Source organism: Notolepis coatsorum, assembly GCF_963971535.1.
Source record: "Notolepis coatsorum genome assembly, chromosome: 15".
In the NCBI taxonomy this organism is placed as follows: Eukaryota; Metazoa; Chordata; class Actinopteri; order Aulopiformes; family Paralepididae; genus Notolepis; species Notolepis coatsorum.
Window position 1 is genome coordinate 19,453,132 of NC_140179.1, and position 19,813 is coordinate 19,472,944.

Here is a 19,813-nt window from a genome sequence, read left to right on the forward strand (position 1 = left end):
ATATCGATTTCCAAGCTTGGCTCCGTTCAGCCTCGGCTCAGCACACTCACTAACAACAACCAATGTTACGTGATGACGTGACGTGCATACGCACAACAGCTAACAACCAATCAGTGAAGGAGATGGCCGAGAGCGAACGAGATCCGGAAGGAGACCCAGAGGTACTAGGACTCACTCAACAACAAGGCTTGCTAGGCTAATTAGCTTGCACGGCGTTGTTTTATATATTTACGTGCTGATTATGTGTGTGTTTTGAATTCTGAGGCCACGTTTAAGTAGTGTGGGGTATACAGTGGACGTCGTTTCAATATATTGTGGCGGAAGAGAGTTTTAGTGTCATATTTATTGTCATGAGATACTCCGCTTGTCGGCTACTGCTAACGTGCGCGGACTGATGACGACATCAACTCGACTTGAGACATTCGCAGCAGCATAAGAAGTTAATTAAACTTGACAGACATTATATCGACGATAATTATCGATATCGAATTATATGAAAATAATTTTGGTCATATCGCCCAGCCCTATGAGACAACCCTTATTTTGTTATTTTTGAGTACAGTTACAGTTGTGTGTTCATGCAGACACATAATAGCAATTTCATTACGAATTGAAAATGGGGGACCCTGATGTAAACAAGTCGAAAGTCTTTCTCTGGTCTGCATCCCCTTAACAATTGTGTGTATTGAGATGTACTGTACTGTACCCATTCTGCAATCTGTTAATTAAAGTTAATTAAACTATCTTCCATTAGTTGGATGTATGGCCTCTGCAAGGTTGTGTGCAGCCATTTGTTTTTGTAACATCTGCTACATCTGTCCCACGTGTTCTTTGCAGCTCACAGTTGTTAGTTCTGCCCCTCTTGACTGTGACAAAAAGGTTTTGAACAAACTTAATGTCATAGCTTGTATTTGATGATATTCTTCTTTGTTATTTACTTGAATGGTTTGATCATTGATTGATTGAGTAATATGGGGTTCTGATAAACTAAAATTATTTGTTAAAATAACATAAGCTAACATATATTTGTACATCTATGCAAATGCATATGCAATATGTATAACTTGAATAAGTAATAAATACAGAAACAACATGTTTAACAATATGTAAATGAGTAGCTACATTTATTTTACATTACATTAACATTTATACAGTCTTTGGCCCTTTGAGAGGGCAACCATAATGCTGATGTGGCCCTCTGTGAAAATGAGTTTGACACCCCTGATCTACAAGAAGAGGAAATCCACTTTACACACTAAAGGAAGGATCGACTGGACTATCGTGAGTGTTTACAACAGAAATGGCTTGGGTTATTGGAAATATTGGACCGGTTGATCACAATGTGGAGTTATGGAACTGTTACACTGAGCGTTTTGATTACTTCATTATAGCTAATGGAATTGAAGAGGACAAAGTAGTTCCCACATTTCTGACTGTAATGGGGCCCGGGACATTTAATTTGTTGAGAAACCTGCTTCTGCAGCAGTGTGTGCGAGTAGCCAGTCTGTGAGAGACTGTTCTCTTTATCAGGCCATATTGTGCAGAAGAGGAGAGCTAGTTTGTCACCAGCCAATGTGAACAAGCTGGTCTGCCTGAGTGACTGGTGGAAGGAGAAATAGAGATTGGACTGATTGAGTCAAGCCATGTCACATAGTTCAAGTTTGAAATGCTTCTTTCTGTTTTGCTCCTGAGAGTGTGCTAGATACTGTACTGTTCTGTTCTGTACTGGTAATATTATTTATTTGTGTTAACTTCTGAATAAAACAATTGATTAAATACAAGTACATCTTATTGAACATTATTTTGATATTTCATTACCAATTATCATAGCAAAACAGTCTGTAATGCATTTTGGAAACGGGAGATGGGCTCATGGTGTAATGGGCCACCTGGGCCATTATTTGGGTAGAACACACATATTTTGAATGCCTTCGGCAGATAAAAAAAATAAATTTGAGCCATTTTAATCTAGATTAATTCCAGGATTGCAGGTAGATTAATCTAGATAAAAAATTGTAATCTATGCCCAGCTCTAAAATATATATATATATATATTTTACCACACACATATATAATATTTTACCACACACACACACACACATATATATATATATAATATTTTACCACACACATATATATATATAATATTTTACCACACACATATATATATATATTATTAAAAAAAAATCTTTCTTATTATTTTTTTTTAATAAATGTTGAGTTAATTTTCATAAGGCGATAATTTGCTGTGTAATTAATTAATCTAATTAACGCGATAAACTGACAGCCCTAATATATATATAATATTTTACCACATATACATCTATATCCATATGTGATCTTTACCATGTATTATATTTGACCAAATATATATATATATATATATATATATATATATATATATATATATATATATATATATATATATATATATATATATATATATAATACTTTACCACACATGTATATCCATATGTGATGTTAAGCGTGTTGCCAGGTTACCTGTTCTCGCTCTCGGAGCTCTGGAACTGGCTGTACAGAGTGCTGGTGCTGGGGCGGCCTGACACGGGCGTGGAGGTGGCGCTGGCCTCACAGTCCAGGTTGATGGAGGAGCCCCCACTCTCCTGCAGGAACACGCCCTGCGAGCGCCGCTGGTGGCTCAGGTTGGACGACATCAGCAATGAGCTGGAGAACGAGGGCTGGGGAGGAGACAGGAGGAGGAGACAGGAGGAGGAGACAGGAGAGACAGGAGGAGACATGAGGAGGAGACATGAGGAGGAGACATGAGAGACAGGAGGAGGAGACATGAGAGACGGGAGGAGACATGAGACGGGAGGAGGAGACATGAGAGACGGGAGGAGACATGAGAGACGGGAGGAGGAGACATGAGAGACGGGATCAGGAATACTGTCAAATACTCAGAGACTTTTACCAGTACGCCACATGCCCCACCAGGGATAAAAACATACTGGACTTGTGTTATGGATACATTAACTCATTCCCCGCCAACAGCGTTTATATACATTATTGGGCGCCATCCTTTAAACGCCAACCACGTATATATGTTATTTGATCGTTTTTCCTTTTTTTTTATATTTTTATTCATTATTCATCGGGGGACCTCTGTGTTACCATAGGGAATGAGTCTGAGATCGCCAAAGTGCAATACCGGCCGCATCCAGCTAGACGGCGGTATCGAGCACCCTTTGAAACCTTGTATCTTGGCCTGTGCAACGGTCAAATGTCACTGGGCTCACTTTTCTTTGTCGGGCGAATGGAGCGGAGCGTCGAATGCTCCCGATGCATGATGTGTGGTGGATTATGTTGGCGACACGACCGACACCAGGGTTCGAAAATGTACGCGGGCTTGGGGCAAAATGCCCGTGAAAATGGACAAAATGCCCTCGAAAATCAGTACAGTTTACTAATTATATATATTCTGTTGAAGTCCGACATATTTAAATATCTCCGGTCATAATGTCCTGTGAGAATGATTCCCTATTTCCCTCGCGACCTGTGTTTTGCTGATGAGAATGGCGGTGCGGCAGCTTGGTGCTGGATTAGCGAGAGGCGTGCAGCTGCGGAGCCGCAGAGCTCACAGTTGTGCCCGCACAGTGCAGTACTCCAATTCAGCCATTGGCAATTCAGCCATTGGGTGGGTGGCGCTGCTGAGAGGTCCCCAGACCGAACCTGATAGCGCCGCTGGCTTTGCGGCTCTGCAGTTGCATACTATTGGGATGAGTTTATCGCTTCGTTGGGAGGCGGAGGTTGTCGTTGGTGATAATGTTGGCGTCTCTCTCTGCCAAATTTCTCAGTTCTTCGCTTGATATAATTAATACAAATGTCCAATATAACGGAATTCGTTAGCTCATAAAAATGTGATTATAACATAACACACAATAACTGCTGTTAGTGTCGGGCCGACTGCCCACAGACACCTATTTAGTCAGGAGCAGCACGGAGTCTCGAGGGACTTATTTTATTTGGAATATATTAATGACTGTATATACGCAAAAGTAGCCTAGTTTTAAGTTAAAATATTATAAATCTACATGCCTTGAGGATGTCATTCTTTATATAGCCTGCCTATCAATTGTTTTTAAGCTCAATAAACTGACCGGAATTTCTCACATTTGTCCGGGAGATTGAAATCTTCCAGGACACGGAGACCGGCCCCAGTATTTTCTAACGGAAACCCTGATGGAGACATTAACACTTTGGTCGCCAGGCTTATATTCATAATAAACCATCCCACGCCAGCTCTATTTGTCTATGGAGAAGTTCCCCTTCTTTGCAGGGCTATAACTTTTTAAATTGTATTGCTAAATTGACATTACTATGGCCCATTCAACGTCAAGTACAGTATCTATTGTTCAGGGTGTAGCAACGTTATACTTTTTCATTCACATATTCATACTAAAATACGGTCTAAAGTATAAGTGTTTTTATCGTTTTCTGCAGCATTCTCCAGAACGTGATTTATAGCCCTAAATGCATTATATTGATGATCAAATACAGTTTGATAGCGATCTGCGCGAGATAAAAAATTTCAAATGGACGTGCTTCTAGAAGTTACTACTTATCATCTGATGTTGACCGGATGGGGGGGGGGTCGTTTATAATTCCGTGGCCAACGTTAGATGATTCATCTAGTGTGGGTGATATGATCATCAGAGCAGTTTATATCGAACACGTTGAAAAAAAACGCTGAATCTCACCGTAGCTTCCTCGTAGTGTTGGGCGATGAGCGTGGAGCAGAAATATTCCTATTATGGGATGTAGAAATATGCGATCCATCTCCAGGTTGTATAATAGTATATACGTCCAAATCATGTTGTTTATCGAGTTATTGGTAACGGATTGCTATCCATTGTGTCTAGCTCGAGTCCTGGGACCATTAGCGAGTGATCGGACCGAATTGGAATGAGCACCAGCTTCCGTTTCCTGTTTCCGGTTTGGGCGATCCGCCGATCGGCCACCAGATGGCGCTCTTGAACCGTTGGAGAGTTGAGAGGGGATCAACAGTAGATCTCAAGTCTCCGGGGGAGAAATATGATTGTGATCATAGATTTTTGAAATATTGATCTCAAAGACGTGGTACGGCGTCTTTGGCAGAATGAGCATGGCGGGGAATGACGTGGTAAGGCGTTTTTGGCGACCAAAGTGTTAACATTACGTTTTGTTTCATTTATGTGAATAGTTTATTTACAAGTGAACCAAACTTCTCCTCCATTGCAAACACCGCAACGCTCCCAGCTGTGACACAAAGTCACCCGTGTGCAATGACAGCTATGCGTTCTCGGTTTCCCTCATGTTAAGGGGGGCCGGGGGGGACAAAAAGCCCCAGACAGTTTACTAATGATATATATATATATGGAGACATTATTAATGTCATTAACATTACGTTAAGGGGGGCAAAAAAAGCCCTTGATTTTTTTTTCTAACCCTGACCGACACCAATACTGGGACTCGCGATCAGATAATTGGAATATTTTTTTTGGGGTAGCCTACATCCTAGTGAAGGTAAGGGCTAAATTATATCAATCCTGCGTTGATCCAACCATGTCTTCACCCCGATCACAACATGTGTCTGTAACGTTACTCCACAACGTATGCCGTTGGTGACGATCAAAGCATCAAAAAACTACCCCCCCCCACCCTTTCATGCATTCATGATGAAACATAATACCTATGATATAGATTTGATTTGGCAAGAAACGGCAACGTCTATAGTAGAATTGACGTATAAAGCTATAACTCAGCCCTTCGGGAATTACCCTAGACCGCTCTAAAACCATACTTATATTCACCACGGTATAACACTGGAACGTATGGATGGAAACATTTATTATTTTTCACATATTGAACGATAGATAGGTGATGTCAAATGGGCCATAGTATTGTATCCATAGCTATAATATAGAATATAGTTATAGCTCTACAAACAAGGTGATGCACTCCTATCTTTTAAAGTGTGGCAGTGCTAGAGCGGGGCCCCGTCTAATTCCCCGCGGTCAATGAGTATAAAGGATGCTTATAAATCCATCTCGCTCCACCCCTTGGGATCAGTATGGTATGGTAAGTAGCAGGCCCGGACTGGCCATCGGGAGCACCGGGAGTTTTCCCGGTGGCCTGGCCTGCACAGATAATTTTTTTTTTTTTTTTTTTATTATTATTTTTGCCAGGCCATTGTTTCTAGTTGCGGCGGCGCGATAGTTAGATAACCTAGGTGGGTGGGGAACAACCAGGATTTCACTGTCTGCGACAGAGTTGGAGAACTATCTCTCTGACTCTCTCCCTCTCTCCCTGCCGCATGTGATTGGTGGAGGCGGGACCAGGCGATACAACTGATTGACAGCGGAGACGGCGAATGGAATGGCAGATGGCACTCTGCAGAATAATAGCCAGACTCAGGAGAGATCAGAGAGGGAAAGTCGATTAACGTTGATGTCAAGATGGACAGTGGAAGAAAGAGAAATGGTGGAGCAGAGAGGGGGAAAAAAAATAAAAAAAAATAAAGGCCCTTACAGGAGATGCTGCTAAATCCGGTAACATTTATCAAATGTTTTCTTGCACCAAAGTCAAGGAACCAGCAGGTTAGTCAGTGATAAAAATAAACATGTGGATGTTAGCTAGCTAACGTTACCATGCAATGCATCATCATCTCCCCTGTCAAAAGCCCAATGTTAAATCTGCCAAGAAACAAATAAATAATTTAACCCTTGTGTCTGAAAACTAAAGTGTTATACTCTTACCATATTAGGGGACTAAATTGAAAAACGCCATAAAAAGATTATATGTTGAAATAATTTCCCACTTTCTTTTCCATAAATATTTTATTCAACTTCAGCCCTGATCATAACCATTTTTAGTTTTTTTTGTAATGTCAGATTAAAAATGAAATACTCCCACTTTTCTGAGAAGAGTTGTTAAATCTGACATTACAAAAAAGAATATGTGGTGGTTATGATCGGGCTGAAGTTGAATAAACAATTTATGAAAGAGAAAGTCAAAAGAATTCCAAGATAATTAAAAGATTACACACCTTTGCCACATATATTGGCTACAAACATAATCACTGCAAAGTTATCAAAAAATAAGAATCTGATCAGACACAAGGGTTAAGTTGTTGTTCCCTTTCTAATTTCCTCAAAAACATTGTCTAGTTAACATTTTGGTTGCCTAAGGTTAAATTCATGATATACCATAGATTGCCAGCGCTATTTGTCTATAGAGAAAGTCCCCTTCTTTGCAGGGCTATAACTTTTTAAATTCTATTGCTACATTGCCATTATTAGGGCCCATTCAAAGTCCTATATGTATTGTTCATTGTGTAGCAATGTTAAACTTTTTCATTCACATATTCATAGTAAAGTATGGTCTAATGTATAAGTATGTTTTCATCTCTTTCTGCAGCTTTCTCCAGAACGTGATATATAGCCCCAAATGCATTATATTGATGATGAAATACAGTTTGATGGCAATCAGCGCGATATAAAAAATTCCAACTAGACGTACTTCTAGAAGTTACTACACGTCATCTGATGTTGACCGGATGGGCGAGGGGGCGTTTATAATTCCGTGGGCAGCGTTATACCAATCATCTAATGTGGGTCAAATGTTGATAATAGCAGTTAGTATCAAAGACGGTAACGTTACACGCTGAAACTCACCCCAGTCTCCGCGCGCCGTTGGGCGATCATCGTCGAGTAGAAATTTTATCATTATGGGATATATTTTTACCCGGTCCATCTCCAGCTTGTATAATGGTATATACGTCCAAATCATGTTGTTTATCGAGTTATTGCCAATCGATCACCGTGTAGCGTGACGAGCCAGAGTCCCATGAACTATAGCGAGCGCCCGGAAGTACTACGGTCGTCATGACAACCTCTATTCAACATCCTGTTTGGCGATTGCGCCGATCGGCCACCAGATGGCGCTCCTGAACCGCCAGAGAGCTCAGTGGGTCCTGCTGGTGGATCTCAGGCCAGCGGAGGGGACATATGAATCCGATCGCAGATTTTTGAAATATTGATATAAGGACGCTGTACAGCGTCCCCCGGCAACTTGAGCATGGCCAGCAATGACGTGAAAAAACGTTTCATGGCAGTCAAAGTGTTAATGTGATCAATATTATTTGACAATTGATGCTTTTTGTTGGAAATTTCAGTCAGTGAGCTCATACTTTGAGCTCATAATTTTATAGTTAAAATGATTGAGACAACGCAATCTTCTGTCTGCGTTGTGTATGCATGCGTGTGCTCACCACGCGATACATGTGTCACACTATTCTGGCAGTGGCTACTGTTATAGTATTGTTAATGAAAGGTCTGTTATTTAATGTTTGTGTAAAGGGCTATTTTAACTGTTGATGGGTAGTGCATCAGTAAACTGAATAGGGTATTGTGCTCTTGCTGTTTGAATAGGTGGAGAGAGTGGTTAACTGTATTATAATAGTAAATAGAAAAATATGTTGTGCTCTTGCTTTTTTCTTTTTGAAGGTGGAGAGAGTAGCGTTGCTAGTGCCACAACAGTTTTATTTGAGGTTCATAACAGTACATTGTACTAAGCAATTGTTGTCTCATTAGTTTGTGATTCACATGCACTAAAATTCACCAGAATGCAGGAAATGAAGTCTTTGTAACAAACATTTTCCTGGTGGGGGACTCCCAGACCCCGCTTAAAAAGTGGCCTGACTGGGGCTATATTTCGCGCTATATCTCCCGGTATGAATTATTTCGCCAGTCCGGCCCTGGTAAGTAGTATGGTAACTTAATTAGTATGGTAACAGTATGGTAAGCAGTAAGGTAAGTAGTATGTAATGTCTCACCCTGCTCTCCAGCTTGCTCTCCGCCCGCTGGCTCGTCTTCATCTTGTCCCAGGTGTCCTTCCACTTCTCAGACACCTGGCCGAGCTCCGCCTCCAGACTCTGAAGGTCCTGGGAATCACACAGATATTATCATCATGACGACCTCCAGTGTCATATCACACAGATATTATCATCATGACGACCTCCAGTGTCATATCACACAGATATTATCATCATGACGACCTCCAGTGTCATATCACACAGATATTATCATCATGACGACCTCCAGTGTCATATCACACAGATATTATCATCATGACGACCTCCAGTGTCATGTCACACAGATATTATCATCATGACGACCTCCAGTGTCATATCCCTGGCTTTGATGCTACTTCTGTGATCAGGTGTGTGTGTGTTTATATGTTGGTGTATGTGTGTATATGTATATGTTTGTGTGTATATGTGCATGTGTCACAACCTCTATCCTCTAGGCCTCACGGAGCTCACGACCTCTACCCTCTAGGCCTCACCTGCAGCAGCTTGGTGATGGCGTCGGGGACCACCTTGCTGCGGCTGTCGTAGCAGGGCCAGACCACGCGGCGCTGCGACTGCGGGCCCCCGGCGTCCTCGGCCAGGCGCTCCGTGCGGCCCCTCACCAGCTCCCAGTCGTAGGGCGGGCCCTCGGACAGCGTCTCCTCCGTGTAGAAGTCCCACACCTTCAGGTTGGACACGAAGCTGTAGGGCCGCAACACCTGGGGGGGGGGGGGGACACTCATTAGACATGCCCTGCTGAGCTGGCCCCACCACCTCTCTCCTGGCCCCACCACCTCTCTCCTGGCCCCACCACCTCTCTCCTGGCCCCACCACCTCTCTCCTGGCCCCACCACCACCTCTCTCCTGGCCCCACCACCTCTCTCCTGGCCCCACCACCTCTCTCCTGGCCCCACCACCTCTCTCCTGGCCCCACCACCTCTCTCCTGGCCCCACCACCTCTCTCCTGGCCCCACCACCTCTCTCACAGTTCTTAACAGAAAGCAGCAGGTTCACCAGAACAGTGCTAGAGGGAAATGTCATCATCCCAGGGAGGAAAAGCACATTTAGTAGATCAGCCTTCTGGATCAGAGCTGCAGAGTTCTGGAACACCATCCCAGCACACATCCGCAGTACTGATACTGATACTGATACTCACTCACTCACTCACTCACTCACTCACTCACTCACTCACTCACTCACTCACTCACTCACTCACTCACTCACTCACTCACTCACTCACTCACTCACTCACTCACTCACTCACTCACTCACTCACTCACTCACTCACTCACTCACTCACTCACTCACTCACTCACTCACTCACTCACTCACTCACTCACTCACTCACTCACTCACTCACTCACTCACTCACTCACTCACTCACTCACTCACTCACTCACTCACTCACTCACTCACTCACTCACTCACTCACTCACTCACTCACTCACTCACTCACTCACTCACTCACTCACTCACTCACTCACTCACTCACTCACTCACTCACTCACTCACTCACTCACTCACTCACTCACTCACTCACTCACTCACTCACTCACTCACTCACTCACTCACTCACTCACTCACTCACTCACTCACTCACTCACTCACTCACTCACTCACTCACTCACTCACTCACTCACTCACTCACTCACTCACTCACTCACTCACTCACTCACTCACTCACCATGGCTGTTACAAAATCAGGTCTGTGACCATTAGCAAGTCATGTCGCAGTCCAGCTGCCCAGCCCCCGTATGCTTGCCTACTAGCCTGACTGTCCTGATTGTGATTATGTGATTATGCGATTTATGATTATGTATATGTGTGCCTGCCATATGTGTGCCTGCCTATACGGTGCTTATACATGTATAGCTTTGATTTGTCCCTGTACACTGTTTTTTATAGATGCAGTGAATGTACAGAATATGTTTTTAACTGTTTTTATATTAGCTTTAATGTCCTTCTATTTTTCTGTTTCTTTTCTGGCTTAAACATCTGGCCCAGGGACTACAACTGAAAACTAGCAACCCTGCTAATGTTGGCATATTTACAGTTTTTTTTTTAATTTGTATTCATTTATAAACGTATAACTGTTGATTGATATGCACTGTCCCTGATCAAATAAACGGAGTAAAAGAAAAAGTCTCTTCCTCTCCAGTTCGACTCACCTCTTCATCCTCGGGAGAGAACATGTAGTTGTAGAAGATGGGGGTCTTCTTGTTGAGTCGCTCTATGTAGTCCCAGACCGACTTGCAGACCTGCGGGTTCTTTCTCTCCCCCTTCTCCTCGTACAGGACGCCTGGGAAACACAACATTAGGGTTAGGGTCGTACAGGACGCCTGGGAAACACAACATTAGGGTCGTACAGGACGCCTGGGAAACACAACATTAGGGTTAGGGTCGTACAGGACGCCTGGGAAACACAACATTAGGGTTAGGGTCGTACAGGACGCCTCGGAAACACAACATTAGGGTCGTACAGGACGCCTGGGAAACACAACATTAGGGTTAGGGTCGTACAGGACGCCTCGGAAACACAACATTAGGGTCGTACAGGACGCCTGGGAAACACAACATTAGGGTTAGGGTCGTACAGGACGCCTCGGAAACACAACATTAGGGTCGTACAGGACGCCTGGGAAACACAACATTAGGGTTAGGGTCGTACAGGACACCTGGGAAACACAACATTAGGGTTAGGGTTCTCCCCCTTCTCCTCGTACAGGACGCCTGGGAAACACAACGTTACAAAATGACGACTCGGACTAAAACTACTTCATTGTAAATAGACTATTGGTGGCAAAATATCCATACGAAATTGTGATACTTTCCTCTATGATATTCTATAAATATGTGATTTCTAGTATTGTGATATTCTTTCCAGGCCTTAAAAGAAAGACCATACATATTATTATACAGTGTAGAAAATAGATACTGTATATTTAGATATTGTATATTTGAATGAATGAAAACGTTTATTTAAAATGGACACCACAGCTACATTGGACCAGTTACAGTGGACAGACCAGATGTGTTGTTTTGCGTGTTTATAGCACAAGTGCTAGTTTTCAACACTAGTCCATTGAGGCTTTTCTAAAAGATAGAATAAAATGAAGAGTAAAATACAGAATTAAAATCACAAATCAGAACAAATAGTTACCAGAACAAGAGTCCATGATCAAAATAACAAAACCGTCTACATATGTGAGCACTGCTGCTTTGATTTCAGCCATGCCTTGAGTCCTCTGCTGAAGACTTTGGCATTGGACTCCAGTTTTAAGCCAGTAGGCCGAGAGTTCCATAAGTTTGCTCCGTTAACGGAGAAGGCAGACTGTCCAAACGAACTCTTGCACATGGGAACAGTACAGTTACCATTATTGGAAGCTTGTGCGTTTGCTCTGCTAGAGCTCCAACGTAGTGTTGTCAAAAATATACATATTGATTCTGAATATTGAAAACAGTTTCAATACAAATTTCCCGCAATATTGATACTTTCTGCACTATCGATACCAGCTGGCTTTCTCGCTGTCTTCTCTCCTACAGCAAGTTGTTGACACACAGGCGCACACACGCTTTGGCTGCAGTGCACGCATTGCCCCTCCCCCTCACCCTCACAGACCCGTCTTGTCAACAAATCCTCTCATCCTCTCACAGCTGCTCTTTCAACATCACTGAAGCATTAAACAAAATGGCGCCGTAAACTATTAACTTTAGTTTAATACATGAGGCGTTGTCTAACGTTATTGGAGATCATTGGCTAAATGATTATCCTGTTTGCCTACTAAGAGCCACCGTACCTTCAGGTTGGCGTAGGTATATCGATGTGCTCGGTGATCGACTGCTACTACCTACAAACTGCCTTGGTACTGTAAACTGCCTCTTGCCGTCACGCTATACTTGATGTTAAATAAACCTACGGTTTTGGTACAACCTGGGTGTGATCATTGGTGACCCTGGTTGTGTCTGGTATGGTGACCCTGGTTGTGTCTGGTATGGTGCTCCTGGTTGTGTCTGGTATGGTGACCCTGGTTGTGTCTGGTATGGTGACCCTGGTTGTGTCTGGTATGGTGACCCTGGTTGTGTCTGGTATGGTGCTCCTGGTTGTGTCTGGTATGGTGACCCTGGTTGTGTCTGGTATGGTGCTCCTGGTTGTGTCTGGTATGGTGCTCCTGGTTGTGTCTGGTATGGTGACCCTGGTTGTGTCTGGTATGGTGACCCTGGTTGTGTCTGGTATGGTGCTCCTGGTTGTGTCTGGTATGGTGACCCTGGTTGTGTCTGGTATGGTGCTCCTGGTTGTGTCTGGTATGGTGCTCCTGGTTGTGTCTGGTATGGTGACCCTGGTTGTGTCTGGTATGGTGACCCTGGTTGTGTCTGGTATGGTGACCCTGGTTGGACTCACCGAGCTCGATGGTTGTGTCTGGTATGGTGACCCTGGTTGGACTCACCGAGCTCGATGGTTGTGTCTGGTAGATGTAAGGACTCACCGAGCTCCATGGTTGTGTCTGGTAGATGTAAGGGGGACTCACCGAGCTCCATGGTTGTGTCTGGTAGATGTAAGGGGGACTCACCGAGCTTGATGGTTGTGTCTGGTAGATGTAAGGGGGACTCACCGAGCTCCATGGTTGTGTCTGGTAGATGTAAGGGGGACTCACCGAGCTCCATGGTTGTGTCTGGTAGATGTAAGGGGGACTCACCGAGCTCGATGGTTGTGTCTGGTAGATGTAAGGACTCACCGAGCTCCATGGTTGTGTCTGGTAGATGTAAGGGGGACTCACCGAGCTCCATGGTTGTGTCTGGTAGATGTAAGGGGGACTCACCGAGCTCCATGGTTGTGTCTGGTAGATGTAAGCAGGACTCACCGAGCTCCATGGTTGTGTCTGGTAGATGTAAGGACTCACCGAGCTCGATGGTTGTGTCTGGTAGATGTAAGGGGGACTCACCGAGCTCGATGGTTGTGTCTGGTAGATGTAAGGGGGACTCACCGAGCTCCATGGTTGTGTCTGGTAGATGTAAGGGGGACTCACCGAGCTCCATGGTTGTGTCTGGTAGATGTAAGGGGGACTCACCGAGCTCCATGGTTGTGTCTGGTAGATGTAAGGGGGACTCACCGAGCTCCATGGTTGTGTCTGGTAGATGTAAGGACTCACCGAGCTCGATGGTTGTGTCTGGTAGATGTAAGGGGGACTCACCGAGCTCCATGGTTGTGTCTGGTAGATGTAAGGGGGACTCACCGAGCTCCATGGTTGTGTCTGGTAGATGTAAGGGGGACTCACCGAGCTCCATGGTTGTGTCTGGTAGATGTAAGGGGGACTCACCGAGCTCCATGGTTGTGTCTGGTAGATGTAAGGGGGACTCACCGAGCTCCATGGTTGTGTCTGGTAGATGTAAGGGGGACTCACCGAGCTCGATGCGTTCGTAGTCTGAGTCCAGTAGGAAGGTTCTGAAGCGGTTGGACACGTAGTGGTAGGCCAGGAACTTCAGGTAGTACTGACTGAACTCAAACTCCATGGGGAACTGTAGGTGGATCTGAGAGAAAGAGAGAAGAATATAATATGAATTCTTAAAATGGGTGGCATTCCCCTTTAACTCATTCGGGGCCATCCACGTAATATTACATGTTTGCCCGACAACCGTTGGGTGCCAGCCATGTAATATTACGTTTTTGGTTTGTTTTTCTTTTTTTTCTTCGATATTAATATCCTATTCACTGTCACAGAGCTGTATTTTGGCTGGAAAAGGCATATTGGGAGTCCGAAGGTGCAGTACCGGCCAGATCCTGGTATTGGCGCTGTCTCGAGAATGCAGTAACCCCTGTTGCAGACCGGGTGTCACACTGAAATCTTTCCGGGCAGACTTTTTTGTTAGTCTGAAGCGAGGACTTCACTCAATCACATGGAATACTTTTTGGGATGCCGAATTCATTATGCAGTAAAGGATTATGGCAGGGGCCAATGGACATATGATCTACCAGATGGCGATCAAATAATTGGAAAATTATTTTTGGAATCCAACCGGCCAAAGGTACGAGCAATTTGACGTCAATTTCAGCTTGATCGTGCAAGGATTTAATAGCCATCCCCCAGATCAGCGTATGTTGTGGTAATAACGAATGCCGTTATTGGCAATCAATTAATCAGAAACGACTTCCCCCGCCCGCCCCCTTTCATGCATTCATGATGGAACATAATACCGATCATATGCATTTGGATTTTTAACTGTGTCGTGTGTAGGGACAAAACGCCAATGGATTTAACGTCATTAGCTTAGCGCCTTATAAATAGCCTTGCAGGAAATATCCCAGATCATTCCGATATAACACTCATATTCACCACGGTATAAAACGGGAACGTATTGATGAAAAAAAAAAATTTCTTTTATGCATCTTGAACGGAAGGTTCTTACGGTCAATTGACAATGATATTGGATACATAGCTATAATATAAAATATAGATTTAGCTCTACAAACAATGTGACGCACAGTGAAAAGTTGTAATGGAAAGCTGGCCTAACTACAGCGGGCCCAGTCTAATAGCTGGCACTGATTGAGTTAAGGGGTAATTAAAAATATATTAGAATAAAATGTATTGTCATCATACACACACACACCTGGTGCACACACACACATGGTGCACACACACACACTCACTCACCTGGTGCACACACACACACACACACACACACTCACTCACCTGGTGCACACACACACACTCACCTGGTGCACACACACACACACCTGGTGCACACACTCACCTGGAGCACACACACACACTCACCTGGTGCACACACACACACCTGGTGCACACACACACTCACCTGGTGCACACACACACACTCACCTGGTGCACACACACACACCTGGTGCACACACACACACACCTGGTGCACACACACTCACCTGGTGCACACACACTCACCTGGTGCACACACACGCACTCACCTGGTGCACACACACACCTGGTGCACACACACACACTCACCTGGTGCACACACACACTCACCTGGTGCACACACACTCACCTGGTGCACACACACACACTCACCTGGTGCACACACACACCTGGTGCACACACACACACACACACACCTGGTGCACACACACACTCACCTGGTGCACACACACACACTCACCTGGTGCACACACACACACTCACCTGGTGCACACTCACTCACCTGGTACACACACACACACACACACACACACTCACCTGGTGCACACAGTCGAGGAACTGCAGGAAGACGGGGGTGTAGCCGCTGCTCTGGCTGGCCAGCGTCTGCGCCCCCCGGTGGCTGAAGCGGTGGCCGAACGACAGCCACTCCTTCTCCACCAGCAGCCGGAAGCCGTCGAAGGTGCGGTAGTATGGGTCGGACAAGAGCTGGACGAGAGACACCACCTGGTAGAGAGGGGAGGAGAGAGAGAGAGAGCAGTTAGAGAGGAGAGAGAGAGAGACCACCTGTTAGAGAGGGGAGGAGAGAGAGAGAGAGCAGTTAGAGAGGAGAGAGAGAGACACCACCTGTTAGAGAGCGGGGAGGGGAGAGAGACATCCGCAGTTAGAGAGGAGAGAGAGACACCACCTGTTAAGAGAGCAGAGAGGAGAGAGAGACATCAGTTAGAGACCAGGGAGGAGAGAGAGAGAAACCAGTTAGAGAGGAGAGAGAGAGAGCAGTTAGAGAGGAGAGAGAGAGACACCACCTGTTAAAGAGCGGGGAGGAGAGAGAGAACAGTTAGAGAGGAGAGAGAGAGACACCACCTGTTAGAGAGCGGGGAGGAGAGAGAAAGAGCAGTTAGAGACCAGGGAGGAGAGAGAGAGAAACCAGTTAGAGAGGAGAGAGAGAGACATCAGCAGTTAGAGAGGAGAGAGAGAGACATCAGCAGTTAGAGGAGAGAGAGACATCAGCAGTTAGAGACCAGGGAGGAGAGAGAGAGAGACATCAGCAGTTAGAGACCAGGGAGGAGAGAGAGAGAGACATCAGCAGTTAGAGACCAGGGAGGAGAGAGAGAGATACATCAGCAGTTAGAGACCAGGGAGGAGAGAGAGAAAGACATCAGCAGTTAGTTTTCCACCGTCTATAGGTGTATGTGTGTTATTTATGTAATTACATTATGGACTGGATGACTGAGTGATGATGATATATACACATCATCTGCTTTATCTAATAGGATAACATTTTCAGTCTGTTCACCTCATTCAAATTAGTTTTATTGCAGGAAATAAAAGGCTTTTGATTTTATTTTATTAGACATTTTTAAAGATACAAGATTCCAGAAAAACATCAAGGATGCTACACAAAAAAGACAAGACTTATTTCCATTGTGGTCCTCGGTCTCAGACAGACAAGCAATATCGTGTCACTATTGATATAATATCAATGAGCTGTCAGTGATGTTAATGATCCACTGGCTAATCAATCGGTGTCAGAGGGTTGAGAGTGAGGCCATGTTAACCAAGTCACCCAGGTTCAGGACCGAAGAGGAGGTGGATCATGGTGATCAATAAGCAGGTGAATTGAAATACAACCTGTGGTTTCATGTTTCACTTAGTTGATTTAACCCACAGATCTGTAAAGGTTTCCCACAATGCAGTGCAGTCGTGCAGAAGGAGCGCTTTCAGTCCAACACTTCCCGGAGATCTGCTGATCATTTTCCAGGGAATAACTCGTGTGAATAAAATACATAAAAAGTGACTAATTGACTTGACAAAGTCTCTGACTAAAACTAAAACTTACTGACGGAGTGACTAATCATATAAGAAGATTATATTTTAATTGTATGAATCCCCTCTCTTCTCAGTGTTCAGGAGCTGTGGAGCCACACAGAGCGGAGACCAACTCTCCTGTATCCAGTTCATTATTATTATTATCCAGTCCTTATCTTATCTTTTTTTATTTTTATTTTTTTTTATCCACTTTTTCTCCCATTTTCTATATATTTTTCTCCCATCCCAATTTCGTATCATCCAATTCAACCCTCCCCTGTCACGCACGCTGTTTCTTGCCTCCCACAAGCCGGCTGCAATGTGGACTAAGTCATACATAGCACAAGTCCCCTCCGGTACTTGAGGTAACAGCAGTCGCATCTTTTCACCTGCGCAGCTCGATCTCTCAGTGGCGAGGAGTAACGCGTGGGAGGCTCACGCTGCCCCCGACACTTCCTGATTCTACTGCGCAGGCGCACCAACCGACCTGTAGGAGTCGCTGTCCACAACGCCCGATCCCCACCCATCAGTTTCCCACCCCCTAATACGGCCAATGTTTTTGTTATTAGTACAGACGACCAGCTAAACTGAAAGCAAATGTGGAGCGCTGGGCTCGAACTGACGAGCCCAGCGTCTCCAGCATTTCGTGGCGAGTGCCTTGCCCACTACGCCACGTAGCCGCCCATTTATTTAAATTTTTTATGTTTTTGGTAGATTTTTTAAAAATTTGTTTGTACTACCGGGCAGTCCGGTAGAGGGAGAGAGAGAGGAAGAACGGAAGACAGAGCGGGGGGAAGACATTCGGCAAAGGACGCCGGGTCCGGGAATCGAACCCGGGTCGGCCGCTTCGCGACGCAGCGCGTTACATGAGTCGCCACTTGGGCGCCCTACTCTGTCCTTATCTGACTCTTAACACGTTCTGCGCCAATCACGAGTATACTTGTTATTGGCCGCCAGCGGTTGACCGCCAATAACAAGTATACTCGTTATTAGATCGAATATAAAAAATGTTATCCACTTTTTTCTCTACTCTTTTTCTATTTTTCCTCCCATCCCAATTCCACTGTGCCAATTCTCCCCTCCCCTGTCTTGAACGTTGCTCGCATATGCCCCCCACTGGCCGGTTGTAGGGAGGATAGAAGCCTTGCATCACATGTCCCCTCCGATACACGTGGAGGCAGCCTGTCACATCTTTTCACCTGCCAGCGCGGACTCTCATTTGGCGAGGTGTAACGTGTGAGGCTCACACTAACCCGCCATTTTCCTGTCTCTGCTGTGCAGGCGTCCCCCAACCGACCTGTAGGAGTCGCTTTCCACAACGTCCAGATTACCACCCATCGACTTCCACCCGCTGACTCTGCCAATTGAGTCAGTATGACGGCCGGCCCAAGCCGGAGGCAACGCCGACAGCCGGAGTCGAACCCAGTGTCTCTTGCGTTGGTGACAAGCGCAATGTCCGCTGCGCCACCCAGCCGCCGTTCGATTTTAATATTCTATACACTCTCACGGACCTGTGTTATCATTGGAACTCATTCTGAGACCTCGAGAGTGCAATGCCGGCCGAATCCTGCTAGGTGGCAGTATCAGCTACCCTTTGAAACCTTATTTCACACTGTGTGTTACATTTTATATGGTCCGGGCGGAGAAATGGGACCCGGGCAAGTGAAGCGCTTAATTAGAGCAACTTGGAACGCGTCCAGCACACTTGAGGCACATTTTGTGCCATTTCATGTCAGGGACCCGGTGGACATGAAAGGAAACCTGCGTGGTGACGGACCAGCCGTGCTCCAGACTGACCAAGACGGTCAGGGTCAGGGTTAGGGTCAGTGTTGTGAAGGGCCAGATTAAACCGAATATATATATTTATTTATATATATATATTTAATTGTATTTGTATATTCTCTAATATTCCCTGATATCCCTTGTATATTCCTTGTACAATATGCATTGAATATCCATTCTAGCCTACTGAACATCCCATAATAGTCTCCATTCTACTATTGGTCGAGACCTTGGTGCCAGGCTGCCATACCCCTCAGACCCAGTTCAAACGTACCGCTCCACATGTACGAACAAGTCCTAGTTCCGCGTAGGAATCTGGCTACCGCACCACTAATGGGACTATTTGTTCATAGTGCGTATATATACTGCGCTACTAAAGTAGGACTTCCTTTTTCAGTCCAGTTTCTTACCCTCCAATAGAGTCACAGACGTAAAGCCTCCCCGCGACGCCACGTGTGGGAGTAAGGCCAAGTTCGCCTACCATCGGTAT

The 19,813-nt window shown here is 45.1% G+C and overlaps 1 protein-coding gene across 1 annotated transcript in view; it reads right to left on the minus strand.

Annotated features, from left to right (window-relative positions):
• Positions 1 to 19,813, minus strand: part of sbf1 (SET binding factor 1) — a gene marked incomplete at its 5' end in the record, with an annotated part of 194,434 nt that overhangs the window by 8,876 nt on the left and 165,745 nt on the right. Inside the window, 6 exons of the mRNA XM_084330919.1 lie at positions 2,503 to 2,699; positions 8,834 to 8,941; positions 9,346 to 9,567; positions 11,017 to 11,147; positions 14,248 to 14,374; positions 16,054 to 16,239. Coding sequence (XP_084187045.1) covers positions 2,503 to 2,699; positions 8,834 to 8,941; positions 9,346 to 9,567; positions 11,017 to 11,147; positions 14,248 to 14,374; positions 16,054 to 16,239 — 971 coding nt within the window. The remainder of the gene's footprint in view (positions 1 to 2,502; positions 2,700 to 8,833; positions 8,942 to 9,345; positions 9,568 to 11,016; positions 11,148 to 14,247; positions 14,375 to 16,053; positions 16,240 to 19,813) is intronic.